Below are 18592 nucleotides of genomic sequence, written 5' to 3' on the forward strand. Positions count from 1 at the left end.
CTTTGGTGTTGCTTTAAACCTCATCTTAAGTTTGAGACGTTTTATGTAATGACTTTCCTTTGGGAAATGGATGCATCTCACACAAGGGGGGGGCACACCAAAAAGTTTGAGAACCACTGATCTAGATTACAAATTAGACAAATTATAATGAATACAAAAATTGTTGATATTTCAAAATCATAAAAAACAATGCATCTACTTTATTGCCAACACCATATCAAATGATAATCTCCTTGAAGTTCATACAAATCAAATAAATAGTAAAAGACTGAGAATGAAATTAAAGGTACAGTTCACAAAAAATAGGCAGCACACGACTGTGGGCCTCATTTCTAAAGCGTGCATACACACAGATTGGATCATAAAGTGTGCGTACTCAAAAATCCACAACAAAGTCCATATTTATAAAAACTGTCTTTGACGTGGAAATGTGCTTGGCGCTTTTGCTTGTCTGATTGCCGCAGGTTTTTGAAATATAAGCCTTGCTGCTCAAAAAGGGTTTAAACATTGACAAGCACTCGCTTATATGTCTATGACATTAATTAGGAATCATTTAAAGGCGGAGATCTGAAACTCAGCTGCGCACAAGTTCAAGATCATTTGCAATTTATAGATTTCACATCTGAAAGAAAGGGGTACCCGTGTTTTCTGCTCATACGTTCAGTTTATGAATCACACGTTTGCATTTTTGATAAATGATCGTAAGATTAAATGTAGCATTTTATAAATGAGGCCCCTGGTCCGCAAAACATTTTTTATAATCCGGCCAAGAGTTGTCTGTTGTCATCTATTTTCATTTTCATATTGTGCTTTTAGAAAAAAAATGTGATTAGAAGAATTATACGACTTTTATTTAAATAATAAGTGAATGGTGACTGTGTCAGCCACTAACGCTCAACATTTGTGTTCCTTGTACAAGGGTTTCTAAAAGGGGTTTAAAAACATGATGTTTGGTAACTAATAATTGACAGAGGTTTCATTTTTGATGAACTAACAGGACCCTCTCGTCTTCAAGTGCAAGTTTAGCTGCCTAAGCTCTCCATACAGTCGCTCTAACACATACTGATGCATGTTTGAAAAATCACTCCATGTAGTCTCCATGTATGCGACATGTTCGAGGACAAACTCTTGACTGTGAAGGTTTAGCCTCTCTATAATAAAATCTCTGGGCTTTTAATCCTTGGCTTTTATCAAGCAGTGCCTTCCTTCTAAACCGATCTAGCTTAGATCTTGGCATCCAGCATCTCCAGAAAGAGTTTGTGCATTGGAACATGGCCTTCAGTGTGCAGCCGACAGAAGCAGCGCACGGCTCTGTGAGCGGTCTGCCGTAACAGGGGCAGGGTCATGAGCAATCTCCCGGCACGATGAGGCTCGGAGGGTCTCTGGCTGCTCTCGTAGTCCTGGAGGGCTTCGTGAAGAGCATCCTGAAAACTCTGTAAGGCATCTGCGCTCTCTACGTTCTCTGCATCTGAAAGAAAATGAGAGTCAAGGTCAAACTGGGCTCTTGTGTCCGATTGAGTGTTAAATCTCCTTTTTTGTGTTAACTTTAAACCACATTGTCCAACCTTTGATGCGTGATGGACTAGCCAAGGACATCTTTTGTATTTGGTTATGCTCAGTTAACAGGAAGGACCCCTGATGATTTTTATATATCATTTTGCAGTGTTCTTGTTCTCCACATTGTTCTCCAAAATGCCCTGTGGTCAGATGCAAGCCGAGAGACGACACTAATGGTTTTATTTTTTAGGGAGCCAGCACTCGATAGATTTATTGATCTGAGCTCAGCACTGCTTTATCCATATTGATTGTTTTTTTCTTGGTCAATGAGACTGCAACTTAAATGAGTACTAAAAATGAATTTGAGTCTCAGAGAGACATTTTAAACACAGCACAGTTTCACTGAAAATATTGATAATAAAAAAATAATAAAGAATAAATGAGGTGTTGAACTGACGCTGAATAATTTGGACAACAGGAAATCCTGATTTACGGCTATATAAGACTTTTACAGAAAATAATGTATTGTAATCGCCTGTAAAATCTTGATCCATAGCTATGTATACACCCAACTATTTTTATGTACATTTTCGAGATGCGCATAGAAAAAAAAGCTGGATGAGAATGTCAAGATGTGCATAAATTCTAAAAATGCAAAAAAATAAAACGTATGCGCATAATTGAGTCGGACAAAAAAATAAAAAAATAATTGAGTCCGATACATTTCTTATCCGATAAGAAAACATTTGCATGAACTACAACTGAAACAGTAGCCATTTTACCATGATTTTATGTGCATTTTGAAATATCACAACAAAAACGAGTGATGGAAACACCACATTTCGAATAAAAAAAGAAAGAAAAACTTTTTACCCTTGCTTGAGGTGATTTTTGACTGAGTAAAAGAGCAAATAATGGGAGATGGAAGCACATCGGTCAAAAATATTCTGACATACGAATGTTATATGTAATGCAACAAACATCAAACCTACAGGACTGAACGTCTAGCTGTTTCCGCTGACGTTGCCGTTACCATATATGGAACAACTTGATGAAAAAACGCACCAAATTCGCATTTGTTTGTTTTTTCTTTTTTTGTGAATTTTGAAAAAAATCACTTTTGAATGGAAACCCAGAGTACCAAATAATAAATAAAAATATAACCATTTGAAAATAGCAGGAAAAAATTATTTATTTATAATTTATAAAAAAAAGATTAATCGAAAAATAGATTTTTTTGCCCAGCCCTAATAAATACTTTATACTAACAACCAATATTAGTACTGTATATCGGCCTTATGTTGTATAATATATAGACCACTTTCGTATTTGCAAACAGAGATGACGTTTTTTGTGGGCGGAGCCAAACTGGTTGCGAAAGTGATATCTCCGCAGTAGCGGTGAGAAGTGTTTCAGCATTAAATCGTGATTGTTATGAATCTGGTGTTCTGTCAAAGCCCAAAGCAATGTTTTCCTTTAGTGCAATGTTTCTTATAGCGTTTTAATCACGTTACGTTTATTTTTTAGATAGATAAAAAGTTTAAATGGCTTGGCTACTGATATGCATGTATGTAATGTATATGTATTGCTCTTTTTTGCTAAATCAATTATTTTTACAGTCTGAATCCCTAAAGTACATATAAAGCAATACTATTATGTATTCTATATAATAACGTTTATTAAATATTTCATAATTTTTGTGTCTTCTACTAATTCTTCCTTATATTTATAGCAGTGGCGGCTCGTGACTGCTCTTCCGAGGATGCGCTAATTCAAAATAAGTGTTCGGATTGTCACGTGTGTGATTCCCTTTTCCAAAATATGTGTCCTGCGTGTGGAGAGATCCTGTGTTTTGTCAAAATAAGTTCCTGCTGCAGACGCGTCAAAACCGTTTATAAAAAAGACGCTCATGTTCCCTAAATACACGCAAGACACTCCCTTAACAGTAAACTCTGATTATGCATGAGATTATGCGAGTATCTGGCAAACATGAACGTCTCTTTTCAAGTTCAAGGCAGCAGGCACTTATTTTGGCATGACACGAGATGCACACACAATCTATCAAAGCGCAGAACACATATTTTGAAATGACGAACCTGATTTATAGCCTATGTGTTTGTTCTAAAACTATTATAAAAGTATTATGTTTACACTATAATTAAAAAGGCCCGTTTATATGTAAATAAAACTTTACTTTGTGTGTGTGTGTGTGGGCTATATTTATATATTTATTAAGTTAGTAAACATAATAATTTTAGAACAAACATGAAGAAGACATAAGCTAAGATATAAAGAAATAAAAAGAAATAATAGAAAACGAAAAAAATATGAAATATAAAAATTTGTGATATTATTTCTTTTTCAGTATAAAAAAAACAGTTATTCTAAATAAATTATAAACATAACATGATAAAAATGCTATAAGAAACACATAGAGGGAACAGACTTCAACAGAACACCGGAAATCTTCTCTACTTATTTTCTATTCCAATTATTAATAGATTTCCAGATGATTTAATCGCTCCAGTCTGTCCGTTTAAGGGCTTATTGCAAACATAAACACCTACACTTATCTTCAAATGGTGTCTTCGATGATAGTATTCTATAAAAATGAAAGCCATCTTTTTTGGCATTCCTATTCTGACACTTAACAGCACAACAGGACATTTTCTACTGAGTTATCTTGCTCGTTTCATTCATGTCTAATTCATTTCCACTGCGCGCAGCTTGCAGTGATGTAACTGTGACGTCTACTCGAAATTGGTCTATATATAGTATAAACACACCTGAGTTGGCAAGAGACATGGCTTTGAGAGTGACCATCTCCTCTTGGTTTAAGCCCATCTGTTGATATTTGGAGGTGAGATGTCGCAGTGCCGTGTAGAGATCATGCAGTCCCATGGTGCTGCTCTGGCTCTCGTTGAGTCGCATGTTCTCTGCAAACTGCAGTTCATCTGTCAGGCCCTGAGATCTCCACACGACACCCAGCATTAGAGTCTCCATCCAGCCACTCTGAAGCAGGGCCATCTGATCCACCAATGACAGAGCCGTGAATCCTAGATAACATAATACAGGATAAGTATATTTCAAAACTTGAAATGACTATTTTAATGAACTGATTGTTTCCTTTCTAGTTTATTCCAAAACTTGTATTGTGTTTACCTGGTATGTGTTTTGCCCAGCCTATCATTACCAGTAGTTCCCTGTTTAATAGGTCACATAAGGTCAGCAGTGTTTTAAGGTCACTGTCAGGGGCCGAGGGGTCCGGGGTAGCTCGCAGTGGAGCTGGTTCAGAAACTAGGAGCTGTGCGATGACTTTGTTTCCTGGAAAACAAAAGCTGTTTAGATGTTGGAAACAATGCACAGCTTATGGAGACTTTTATTGATTATGATGTTAAATCCTTAAGCAGGTTAAATCCCAAACCCAACATAATCCTTCAATGACAGTTTTTCATTTTTGGGTTTTTTCTTTGGTGCTGAACATATGTTACTAATTAATCAAAATGAATGTAACTCTGTAATAGTTTTTTCAGACTTACTGACTGATTTTCCTGGATGTGTGTAATGTGTTCTGGTGAAGACAGAGTTGTCTGAATCCAGCCGGCACTTATACTTCTGTCTGCCGCCCCTCACACGGTCCATTCGTACACCTAAACACCAGGTTAATAAAATGTAGTGTTTACTTTAGAGAACAAACATGTACTTACTGTATGTTCATGATCATCAGACTTTAAGACTTTTAGAAGATATAAAGATAAGTTTACTGTTGGGTTCCAAAAGACTAAACCATGTTAAAAAACTGGGATTTAATATCAGCTCAGTACTATGTTGTCATTTAAAGGGTTTTTCCAAAGACTTTTTCCACGTTTAAGTGCTATTGGGTCCCCAGTGCTTCTATCAAACAAGAAAATGTGTAAAAGAACAACTCAGTAACTCAGTTTTGGTAAACAATTCTCTTCAAGAATGTGAAAAAAATAGGTCATTGAAATCTGGCTACCCTTGTGATGTCAGAAGGGGATAATACCACCCCTTAATCTGCACTATCCAACCACGGCACTCCCATTTAAATTCAGCTCATTTGAATTTAAAAGGACACATAAAAAAATCAGCACAATTTTTCTCATGCCTACAAACTGGTAATTTCAACATGCTATAATAAATGATCTATATGGTATTTTGAGTTAGAACTTCACATACTGTATATACTCTGGGGACACCCACTTTTTTTTACATCTTAAAAAACTCTTCGGAAATGTCCCCTTTAAACAATTATATTATGATAATTCCTATATGTATATTCCACTATAGTAAACTTTTTGTAACGGATAAAAAGATTAAATTGGTAAAAAATATATTAAAAGTGTATAAGGACACACTGTAAAAAAGTGTTGCACTTAAATTTTTAATTTAAATTTTAATATTTGCAAAGTATTTGCAACGCATTTTTGTATTTGTATGTTGTGAATAAGGGTGTGATGGTTATTATATAACCGTGAGACCGACGGTTATAGCTAAGCTGAACCACTAGGGGCAGCAGTGGTTAAGTGGTGGTTCAATCCCCGGCTCCACCTTACCATGTGTAACCCCAGATGCTCCCAACAAGCTGGATGGTGCCTTGCACGGCTGAACAACCCACCGAAATGGCCATGCACATTATGCTTAATTGCTTCACATTTCGCATCTAAAACCACGCGGAAAACGTGATCGCGCTACTTTTCTCCAAAGCGCGTGGACGCTCCAAAGCGTCTGTCGTTGCTAAGTAACCTAAGCATTGCTTGATGTTGTGACGAGCAGCCTCCGGCGAAAAGAAGTCAGCGCATATGAACACGCATGTTTGTTAAGAAACGTATATCTGATCCTCATTTACATTTTTATATTTCAAAATATATGTATGCATTATATATAAGCCTATACGCATGCACATACAAAAATTATTACTTGTACAGCAGCCTTTTCAGGATATATGACAAAATACTAGCTCCAGCATATAAATCTCAAATCATATGTTTGAGAACTACTGCTGCTAACATGTTCACTTTAAAGGTAGGGTAACACATTTTGAAAAATGCTAACGGTAGCCGCCTAGCAATGAAATCCCGATCCCACCCTCAAGTCAAATCGCTCTCCAAAGTCACGCCTCTTTCCAAACACATGAACACGCACAGATCAGACGATCACGTCTCATGTCTCATTCACCAGTGAGAAAACAAAGTGAATAACACTTCCAAAATAACCAACAAAAACAACTGGTTTACATCAGAATTAGTTTAAGCACACGTCCGGTTGTGTAGACGTAGTAACTATATCGTTATGCTAATCCGTAAACGAACACAAATTTCATAAGCAACACAACGTTTCATCAAAGTATAATATCTGAATCCATCTCAATACAAACATATCGCGTACCTACCTTACCAAAATAAACAGTGCAACGAGCCATTCAGACCCTTTGCCTCCTGCAGCTGTTTTCATCTCGTGGTAAAGCAGTAAAGTTACAGATGTTAATTTGGATTTTTGCTCTTGCTGATCCAGGAAGTTTTTGCTGTTGTTGTTATAAAAGATGCATTTAGTTTTCTTGCTCCTGTGTAGGTTGTCAATTCAGCAGAAAAGTTTGGTGTTCTTGCTGTTTACAGACAGAGCGGACGTGAACGCGCCGATGACGTATGGTATCTGCGTGGACTCGATGCGCGGTGGGAATTCAAATTACGCTTACGGATGAGGGACATAAAAGGAAACGTCCGTTCGGACCGAAATCTATGATTTGTTGAACATTTTTTGGTCCTACGCCTTTCACAGATGACATAAATTTTTACAAATACATTTAAACAACTTAACACAGTGATTGCTATCAGGATGCGAGGAGACTTTTAACCAGCATAACTAAAAATGTTTCAGGATCAAATCTGTTACCCTACCTTTAACAGGTAGGATCTTACGAGGACTACAACAGGAATAAATGAAATAGGCCTTGTGACTGAAAAAGTGAAAATATTAATCATTTTACATTTAAAATATTTTATCAGTAATTAATAAACACAAATTGAATTGTTTAAGTATTGTGCATTCTTTTTTATTATATGGAACCGGAATCAGAACCGGAATCGTTAGGCAGAACTGGAACCGGAATCGGAACCGGAAAATTTCTAACGATTCCCAACCCTAGTTGTGAGTATCTGCAATGCTTTTCTGTATTTGTTTGTGAGTATCTGCAACGTTTTTCTGTATTTGTTTGTGAGTATTTGCAACTCGTTTCTGTATTTGTATGTGTTGTGAGTATCTGCAATGCTTTTCTGTATTTGTTTGTGAGTATTTGCAACGCGTTTCTGTATTGCAGTTCTGGTGAAGCAGTTATCAACAGGAGTCCACAGAAACGCTCTCTCCCTCCCGCTTATCCTCTGCGATTGTTTCCACGCTGCCCGCTCCCAGCCAACTCTCTCTGTTAGATACTGACAATGCCACTGACACACTTTGTTCCACTCTTACATCCTGCTTAGACACATTATGCCCTCTGACATCTGGACCGGCCCGGGTCACACCTTCTGCTCCTTGGCTAACTGAGGTTCTCCGTGAGCATCGCTCCACACTCAGGGCTACAGAGAGGAAGTGGCGCAGATCAAATGATCCTTCTGATCTCTGCCTCTATCAGTCTCTTCTTGCCTCCTTCTCCAAGGATGTCTCCTCTGCAAAGACCCTATACTACCATTCAAAGATTAACAACTCACCTGACTCTCACACTCTCTTCAAGACCTTCTCTACCCTTCTTTGTCCCCCTGCCCCTCCACCTTCATCCGACCTAACGGCTGATGATTTTGCTTCCTTCTTTGTGAAGAAAACGAAAACTATTAGCAGTCAGTTCTCCGAGCCGCCGCTTCTTGCGCATTCTCAAATCCCTGAGACATGCTCCCTTCCCTCCTTCTCTCTCCTATCCGAAGCAGATGTTTCCAAGGTCTTGGCTTCTAATCATCCGACTACCTGCCCGCTAGATCCCATACCCACCCATCTCCTCCAGGCCATCTCTCCGTCTGTTATCCCTGCTCTCACTCACATTATCAATTCATCCCTTTCCACTGGCACCTTCCCTGTAGCATTTAAAGAGGCCCGGATAACCCCGTTGCTGAAGAAACCCACTCTCAATCCTGCTATGCTAGAGAACTACAGACCCGTTTCTCTTCTTCCCTTCATTTCCAAGACTCTTGAACGCATTGTGTTCAACCAGCTCTCCACTTTCTTCACACAAAATAACCTCCTGGATAGCAATCAGTCTGGATTCAAAAGTGGTCACTCCACTGAGACTGCGCTGCTATCAGTCATTGAGGCCCTAAGGCAGGCAAGGGCAGCCTCCAAATCATCTGTGCTGATCTTACTGGATCTATCTGCAGCTTTTGACACCGTCAATCACCGCATCCTCCTGTCGACTCTCATGTCTATGGGTGTCACTGACACAGCGCTTTTATGGTTCAAGTCGTACCTCTCAGATAGGTCATTTCGGGTATCCTGGAGAGGTGACGTCTCCGAACCCCAACGTCTAGATACCGGGGTCCCTCAAGGCTCTGTGCTTGGACCGCTGCTCTTTTCGATATACATGACATCCCTGGGCTCTGTCATTCGGAAACATGGCCTTTCCTACCACTGCTATGCAGACGACACTCAACTCCACTTGTCGTTCCACCCTGATGATCCTACGGTTTCTGCCCGCATCTCGGCATGCCTGAGGGACATCTCACTCTGGATGAAGGATCACCATCTCCAGCTTAACCTTGCAAAGACAGAACTGCTTGTCATATCATCCGAACCAAAGATTCAGCACAACTTTTCCATTCAGCTAGGTTCCTCGACCATCACGCCTTCCAAGACGGCCAAAAACCTGGGAGTGGTCATTGATGATCGGCTTAGCTTCACGGAGCATGTTGCCAGCACCGCTCGCTCTTGTAGATTCATCCTCTACAATATTAGGAAAATTAGACCTTTCCTAGATGAGCATGCTACGCAGGTCCTGGTCCAAGCTCTTGTCCTGTCCAGGCTGGACTACTGCAATGCGCTACTGGCAGGACTTCCAGCCTGCACGACCAAACCCTTACAGATGATTCAGAACGCAGCGGCAAGAGTGGTCTTCAATGAGCCAAAGAGGGCGCACGTCACTCCTCTCTTTGTCAAGTTACACTGGCTTCCTATAGCAGCCCGCATCAAATTTAAGGCTCTGCTCCTGGCCTTTAAAACCACCACTGGGTCAGCACCCCTTTACCTTCGCTTGCTTATAGAGCCTTATGTACCCTCTCGATCACTGCGCTCTGCCACCGAGCGACGACTTGTGGTACCATCTCAAAAAGGGAAGAAAACACTAACGCGTACCTTCTCAGGAACTGTCCCACAACTGTGGAATGATCTGCCGGTCGTGACACGATCAGCTGACACTGTAGCTGTCTTTAAGACTCGGCTAAAAACCCATCTCTTCCACCATTACCTAACTTCCTAATTACAGATTTACTATCTTTATTTAGTTACCCTTCTCTTTATCTCTTTCTCTATCTACCTTCCTCTTTATCTAAAAAAAAAAAAAAAAAAAAAAACTACTAACATACCCTTGGCTATGTATATTGTGTTGGACTTGATGAGACTATTTCCAGTGCACTTATGTATTGCTGTCTTATGTTGCCATAATTGCTTCTATTGTTTACCTCACTTGTAAGTCGCTTTGGACAAAAGCGTCTGCTAAATGACTAAATGTAAATGTATGTGTTGTGAGTATCTGCAACACGTTTCTGTATTTGTTTGTGTTGTGAGTATTTGCAGCACGTTTCTGTATTTGTTTGTGTTGTGAGTATTTGCACCGTGTTTCTGTATTTGTTTGTGAGTATTTGCAATGCGTTTCTGTATTTGTATGTGTTGTGAGTATCTGCAACTCGTTTCTGTATTTGTATGTGTTGTGAGTATCTGCAAGCTTTTCTGTATTTGTTTGTGAGTATTTGCAACGTGTTTCTGTATTTGTATGTGTTGTGAGTATCTGCAACACGTTTCTGTATCTGTTTGTGTTGTGAGAATTTGCAGCACGTTTCTGTATTTGTATGTGTTGTGAGTATCTGCAACGCGTTTCTGTATTTGTTTGTGTTGTGAGTATTTGCAAAACATTTCTGTATTTGTTTGTGTTGTGAGTATCTGCAACGCATTTCTGTATTTGTTTGTGAGTATTTGCAACACGTTTCTGTATTTGTATGTGTTGTGAGTATCTACAACGCGTTTCTGTATTTATTTGTGTTGTGAGTATCTGCAACGCGTTTCTGTATTTGTTTGTGTTGTGAGTATCTGCAACGCGTTTCTGTATTTGTTTGTGTTGTGAGTATCTGCAACGCGTTTCTGTATTTGTTTGTGTTGTGAGTATCTGCAACGCGTTTCTGTATTTGTTTGTGTTGTGAGTATTTGCAACGCGTTTCTGTATTTGTTTGTGTTGTGAGTATCTGCAATGCGTTTCTGTATTTGTTTGTGTTGTGAGTATCTGCAACGCGTTTCTGTATTTGTTTGTGTTGTGAGTATTTGCGACGCATTTCTGTATTTGTATGTGTTGTGAGTATCTGCAACGCGTTTCTGTATTTGTTTGTGTTTTTGAGTATTTGCAACGCGTTTCTGTATTTGTTTGTGTTGTGAGTATTTGCAACGCATTTCTGTATTTGTTTATGTTGTGAGTATCTGCAACGCGTTTCTGTATTTGTTTGTGTTTTTGAGTATTTGCAACGCGTTTCTGTATTTGTTTGTGTTGTGAGTATCTGCAAAGCTTTTCTGTATTTGTTTGTGTTTTTGAGTATTTGCAACGCGTTTCTGTATTTGTTTGTGTTGTGAGTATCTGCAAAGCTTTTCTGTATTTGTTTGTGGTGTGAATATTTGCAAAGCGTTTCTTTATTTGTTTGTGTTGTGAGTATTTGCAACACGTTTCTGTATTTAACTTTCTTGACTAGTGAAGAGTTGCTATAAATTGTACAAATTAAGTTGAATTAGCTTAAGTTATTTTAACTGTATTTTTAGAATTTATACCAACACCTTGTTTGTAAAAAAAGTTTAAATGAATTGGAAAAATTAAAAAATAAAAGTGCAACAAAGACTTTTTACAGTGTAGGTGCCCAAGTAAGCAGTCAGTGTAAATCATAAACTTACCCTCTCTCATCATGCCTGCACGCAAACACTTCTGAAATCGACATGCCTGGCACGACTTCCTTCTTCTCTTAGTGATCTCACAATCATTTACCACAGGACAGCTGTACTCAATGTTTCCTGAAACATCAACAATCAAAACCTATTGACAATGTACACAGCACATTAAAACGTAGTAGTAGCAGTCAATATAAACCCTTTTCATAATTCCTACAGGTACTGTGAGAGACAGGAAATAATGAAGACAGTGATGCAGGACTAAAAAACTATTGAATACATCTGCCATTTTTTATTTAATCAGACTTCAAGTTCCATGCTTCACACAAGCTGAGATTTCACACATCAATCCATAGGAGGCCAGACAGAGCTCATGTATTGATTTATACAGCCTCATGTTTAATAATAATAATTACGAATATTGTGTTTTCCCAGGGGCCAGAATATTGACCACTGTTCAACAGCCCTTAATGCAGAGAGAAGCAGATCCTGGAATTCAATTTGATCAATGGATTTCTCTCAAACACAACACTAGACAAGTCTCTGTGGGATTAGACATGCATTAAGTGATTGAACACTTCAATATATTGATATGTTAACACATGCCTACTCCTAGACCTTGTCTGCCCAAAGCCAAAGCCAATAAAAATGTTCCCTCGGTCAGGAACCCAGACCACTTTGCACAAAGAGCCAAATTTATCAGACAAAATGACACTATATATATATATATATACATACACACACATACATACCTGTTACAGTGATATATCTGAGCTTGATTGATTAAGTTGTAAATTGAACAATGTCTACCATTATGTAAAATACTTTCAATGGTGAAAATACTTTCCTACTGTGAATAACTAAAACATTGAGAAGATAAATGTATTGACAAAGGCATCAGTCTGTGCAACTGATGTGTTTTGATTCAAACAGCACACTGAGTATTCACACACAAATCAATCTGAGGCAGTTACTCAACTGATGCAATATTGATCACTGCATTCATTAACAGCAGTGCTGATTTAAAATGCAGAGAAGTCTCTGTCAAACACACACATATTTGTATATTCAAACACCTAACACATTTTCACTATAATCCTCAACTAACATTAAACAACACTTAAGAGATCAGTAATTAAGCACAATATTCACTATTGATCTTAAAAAACTTTTTATCTGAAGGCAATGTAGGATGAACCGTGGAAGCATTCTCGTTAAAAACAGGTTTTTAAAATGTATGACTTGGAGTAAATTATTAGAGTTTAAGAAAAACAGACAATAAGATAACTTCGATAATTGTTTAAAATGTACCTCATGGTGTGATCTCAAAAAGCTTGATAAAAATATCAAGAGTAGGCCTACAGTTTAACAGGGCGAAGGAAGTTACTTTAAAGATGCTTAAAAGAGTCAAGTGTAACGCTGGACTGCCTATAAGTTATATGAAACGTTTTATGATATTTTTTAGACATTTAAAAATATTAAAAATTGTAATTTTAATAACCTATATAAATTAAATATATTATAAAAGTATATAACCTATGATATAAATTATAAATATAGAATTTAAAAATACGTTTTTTTAAATAAATATATTAATATATTATATGCTAAAACATATAGTGATAACATATATTATCAATAATATAGATATCACAGACATATATCACTCATAATACTAGCTTTGAGAAGCTGCTTAGTACCTTGAATAGTTCTTTTGAAGAAGGCCTTGCACGCCTCACAGGACGCGACGCCGTAGTGATAACCTGACGCGAAGTCTCCGCACACCAGACAGAGACGTTTGGGCCCGGGGTTCAGTGATGGGATGTAGTCGCAGCTGAGAGACAGAGGATTAAAGACGACAGAGCTGGAGCTGACCGGAGAGTCCGGGTTCACATGATTCTGTGAGAATAGACTGTAACCGCTGCTGTCCGAACTGCTGCCGGGGCTGAACGGGGTCGGGCTGCTGCTGTCCAGACCGAACAACGGGCTTCGCGGATCGGCTTTTACCGGCGGATCAGTGGGGGACGGTGGATCATCGGTTGATGACGGATCCAAAAGTCTGTGAAGAGGGTACATTTATACATTGAGAAAGTTAATACATGATGCTTAACAGAAAGGTTAGCCTGACGTGACGTATACGTTTAATAGCTCCTTAATCTTAATTCTGATTGGTAAGTTGTGACAAAAACTGATCACTCCGCTATTTCTTTTCTAATGCCAGGTTTGTTGCAAATGAGCTAATAAAATATTTTGAATCAATACTTTATATCTATTTATTGTCTCATGTAGCAAGTAGGCTACCAGTGTAATAACCAGGATAATGTACAGACGTTTGTTATCTCAAATTATGAAACGATTAGTTCTAGCAATAAACGAATAAACTTGGCGAATGGAGCAATAAAAACAATGTAAGTTAATTTAATGTAATTTTCTGCTTATCTGGATCAACTTTTAAATATGGGGTCCTAAGTGCCTTTCAAGTAAGCAAAAACGCTGCCTTCTGTTGCTGTACAGTCTGCAGGACTATTTTTTCCAGCGGAAGGAAAACTTTAAGTGATCATTTTACTTCATTAAAGTTGCATTGATACGCGTTTTGTGTTTTAATATTTATATTGTGTGGTAACTGTTTTATAAAAGCAAAAAGGTAATCGGGGCTAGTGCTGTATCGTGAATAAGTCATTCACTTAGGCCTAAGTTATCCATGATACAGCACAACCCTGAAATGGACCCCAAGTTAAGCAGATGCATGCACATTATATCTGGCTTTATTATTCACATATTATTGAACAATTTTATTATATGTTGTTATGCAACATAAAACGCATTCATTCTCTGGTCATTGCAAAAATGGCAAATAGTCAGGATGTTAGGATTAGAAGCTGTCAAAAAGAGCTAACATAGATTTTTACGCTCAAAGCAAATGCTTGGTTGTTTTAACCCATGATTGTGTAATATATGGATAGTTGAGCCAAATATGGACTTTTAAAGCTAATTTAAACAAACAGCTGGGATTGTGCATATTTTACCTCACCATGGGTTAAACCAACCAATACTGAAAAAAAATACTGTAATTAAAATCAGTCATTAATGTGTCATTAATATTTTAAAATGACGTGCAGTATTTAAACGTGTGACAAAAAATAAATTGTACATTGATATTAAACATTGTTAACACTTTTGGTGACATTGAATTAATAAGTTAATATGAACTATCATCAATATATTAATCCTTGTTTATGTTAGTTATATTGCATTAACTAATGTTGAGTTACAACTTATTGTTATTTTAAAATGTATTAGTTCATCATTCAATTTCAGCAATTATAATGAACTAAGATGAATAAATGCTGTTAATGTATATTTTCCATGTTAGCTAATGAACTAATGTTAAAAAATACAACCATTTGTAAAGTGCTACAAAAAAAGTAAAAGGCCAACTTACTCATGCTGGTTTAGAAAATGGAAGTTCTCACTCAGGCAAAACTCCTTTAGGTCCATAACGTATTTTCCCCTGGGATTTTGACTTTGTAATGTTTATGACCAAAAGATGAAAGATAGGTTGGAGAGAGAGCAGCAGAGATGAGAGAGAAGGAAGAGTACTGACCCACTAACCAGGACCTTCACAGATTGAGGTTTATTTAACTGATGCAGTGGGTTGGGCGGGGCCGAGCTGTCTAATCCAGATGCATGCTGATTAAAACCCTATTGATGAGTTCTCATAACTGACAGGTCAAATCCTCAAAAACAACAATACATGCAGGCCGACTGCAAATCACTCGATCATGGCCAAGTGATATTCAAGAACAAAGTGAGGTTTCATAAAATAATACAATACGCATCATTTATAATTCAGATAAAAATCATGAAAATATTACTTTGGGAATGCATCATTGTTGATGCTTTATTGATCTATTTATGATAAACTTCTACATTTCATCCGTACACATTGCCTGTACTTCAGTGATCAAAGCCCCACCCTACGTGTTTTGTTGTGTGTAAATAAATACAAGACATTCTGTATCTGCAGTTGGCTAAGAACACCAACACACCACTACCAAAATCATTGTCATTTCCTTGTTGCTGCCTTCCTTGTTGATAGTGTCCACCCTTGAGTTCATGGAGTTCACTTGGAGTACTAGAATAACAGGAATTCTGCATCACTCAAACATATAGTAAACATATAGTAAACGTGGAAAAATCAGGTGAAATGTCTTTATTCATTATCAATGAACACATTTGTAATTTTATATCTTTTTTATTTAAATGCTAATTTCATTAAGTACAATTGTATATAATGTGACTACTACAAAACTATTTAGTTCAATTGTTTTGCTATTTAGTTAAAATGTTTAGACATATGCTAAGTAGTTGAGAATATTTGGTAACACTTTACTTGACGGGGTGTTCATAAGACTGACATGACACGTCATGAACATAAAGGATTATGACAATATTCATTAAGTGTAATGTGTTCAATTATGTCATTTTTGCATTAAAAATTACATAATTGAACAAATGACACTTAATTGTTGTTTGAAATGTCTTAGTTATGACAACTTTAAATAAACCAATCTATCATAACTTGTCATAAATTTGTCAAAAACATGAAATAGCAAAATAATTATCAAACTAAGCAAGCTTTATCAAAATGATCAAAACTACCTAGCTTTATGGGTTAACATAAATGTCATTAATACTATGTCAAATAATTTTAAATACCTGAACAAAATGCAACAGACACGTCAAAATATTATACTTAACTATATGTATGTGCATAAAAAAAAATAACAACTGAAATAACTTGTTCTTCCTCACACAGAGGGTTCTGAAATTTTCTGACATAGAAGAAAAAACTAACAAAGCATTTAATTAATTTAATTTAATGTAATTAACTTTGGAGCAATATTGACCCAACAGTGCATGGCTTAACCCACTGCTTTACTGTTTTCATTTAATTTTAGGTTAATCTCCAAATGCAATAAAATATAATTTTATCAATTTAAATTATTATTATTATTATTATTATTATTATTGGATGATTGATTTTATTTCTTAAAAACTTCTTAAAAAAATTTGAGTATTAACACTTAATGACAAATTATATTGTACCACTGTAGTTGAGGTCAAGAATATTCATGATGCTGTTATAAAACTATATATGACAGAGTATTAAAACTTAATGATATTTAAATGACAAATTCAATTTGAATCACTGGTCAGTTATGTTGTCTTGGTAATGTCAAGTTTTTATGACAAGTTATGATGTATTGGTTAATGTCAAGTTGTCCTAACCAAGACATCTCAAACAAAGTCATCTTTGCATTAAAAATTGAAAGAATGACACCTAAAGACAGTTGTCATAAACGTGCATAAAAGTTCCTATATGTTCATGGCACATGACAGGTCACAATTTTAAATGTGTGATGTCAGTCTTATGAACACCCCTTCAAGTAAAGTGTTACCGAATATTTAACTCCTATCCAGCTGAATTATATTTAATGTCTTTATTGTGTTTTGGCACAATATGTAAGGGATAATGTACATGTAGCCGGTTGTTATCGCAAAAATGTATTACACTGAAGGGGCTTTTTTAGCGATAACAACTGGCTGCCTATATTATCCTGCTTATTACACTTCTATTTATCCCATAAGTAAGGTAGGAACATTAAATATTGATTGTAAACAAATGCAGACCTTCCACTAGGAAAACATGTTTACTTTTGGTTTTTAGATAAGACAAGACATTCAAACGTCACAAACACACTATTTGGTCTAATCATTTTTAAATATAACGTCAGACATATTTATATTTAATTGTGTAAAATTAAAGGCATAGTTCACCCAAAAACTCTCATGTTGTGTATATATAGATTTTTTTGTGAGTAAATTATGAGAGAATTAACTATCTCTTTAAATTGTACCTGTCAAAATGATTAGCAGCATCTGGTTTACTGTGTGTTATTAATTTATAAACAAAAATGTGAATGTTACGACTGGCCAATCAGAATCAAGCTTTCCAAAGAGCCAGGTTATAAACAAACATAAAATATGTGAAAATTTGTGAATCTAAATTCTGATTGTAAAACTTAAATTTATATTATATAAATTGTTCCTATAATAATCTCTTTCAGCTTTTCAGCAAGTAAAATTCAGGATTAGAGCAGTTCATCGAAATTGGGGCGTTCCACTCAGCCGTGATATGTTGACCCTATTTTGGGAGTGAGGTGATGACCCTGTTCTGGAGTATTATGGAACATTGACCCATTTTTGACCCAGCACAAGCCTGGTATCCGTCTCAGGCAGGTGAGAGGATTAATGTCTAGGCCGCCAAGTAACACCTGTCTCGTTCTGCACAGGCCTTAATCCGTGTAAAGCATCCTCAGCAACAAATTGAGACAATTAGTTTTGGCAAACATTTCGTACGGATAAGCGCACATCGTAATTGGTTACTATGAATAACGAGCGCATGATGGCACATCACTTCAAATGTATTAGTTGCATTGCACTCGTGCACTTCCTTTGTTTCTATTTACATTAAGTTTCTCTTGCACACACACACACACGCATATGCAGGGTGTGCCAACGTTACTAAAACAGGGCCAGTGGGTCAGGCACACTGGCACTGCGGTGGACTGTGCCAGTGTGTTGCTTTCCTGCAGTGTCACGGTGAGAGAGTTAATCTGTTAAACTGCTGACTCTCACTATCTCGACACACAAACTTAAAAAAAGATCTAGTAACTGAATAATAATTGTTACAATGCAGAAATGTTTTCAATTTGGGGGGTGGGGCATTTGTGCAAATTATTATTTTGGGATAAAACAGTCCCAAACCTTTATAAGATTCCCCCATGGAGAAGCACAAGCCGAAATGGCAATCAGTTACCGTATGCTTCTGCAGGTAGCAATTACGAAAGTTTGTAAATTGATGTATTTACTAATAGCTAATAAACCACTTGGC

General features: G+C 36.9%; 1 protein-coding gene across 1 annotated transcript; it reads right to left on the minus strand.

Moving 5' to 3' along the window:
• Positions 1–7: 7 nt before the first annotated feature.
• Positions 8–15256, minus strand: esrrd (estrogen-related receptor delta). Its single transcript, XM_065282929.2, has 7 exons — positions 15077–15256; positions 13335–13693; positions 11641–11757; positions 5037–5147; positions 4660–4821; positions 4284–4553; positions 8–1468 (listed from the first exon to the last, which is right to left on the minus strand). The coding sequence occupies exons 1-7, from the start codon at positions 15130–15132 to the stop codon at positions 1224–1226; spliced, it is 1320 nt and encodes a 439-aa protein (XP_065139001.1). The 5' UTR covers positions 15133–15256; the 3' UTR covers positions 8–1223.
• Positions 15257–18592: the final 3336 nt, after the last annotated feature.

This window comes from Paramisgurnus dabryanus, chromosome 9 (genome assembly GCF_030506205.2).
Source record: "Paramisgurnus dabryanus chromosome 9, PD_genome_1.1, whole genome shotgun sequence".
Classification (NCBI taxonomy): Eukaryota; Metazoa; Chordata; class Actinopteri; order Cypriniformes; family Cobitidae; genus Paramisgurnus; species Paramisgurnus dabryanus.

Bases quoted from the DNA above. Each gene is read 5' to 3' on its own strand.
- esrrd (XM_065282929.2), bottom strand. From the start codon at position 15,132: ATGGACCTAAAGGAGTTTTGCCTGAGTGAGAACTTCCATTTTCTAAAC. The intron at 5,148-11,640 runs GTAAGTTTATGA...CCTGGTGTTTAG, and splicing joins TGCAGGCATGATGAGAGAGG to GTGTACGAATGGACCGTGTG. The intron at 4,554-4,659 runs GTAAACACAATA...TATGTTATCTAG, and splicing joins CTGGGCAAAACACATACCAG to GATTCACGGCTCTGTCATTG.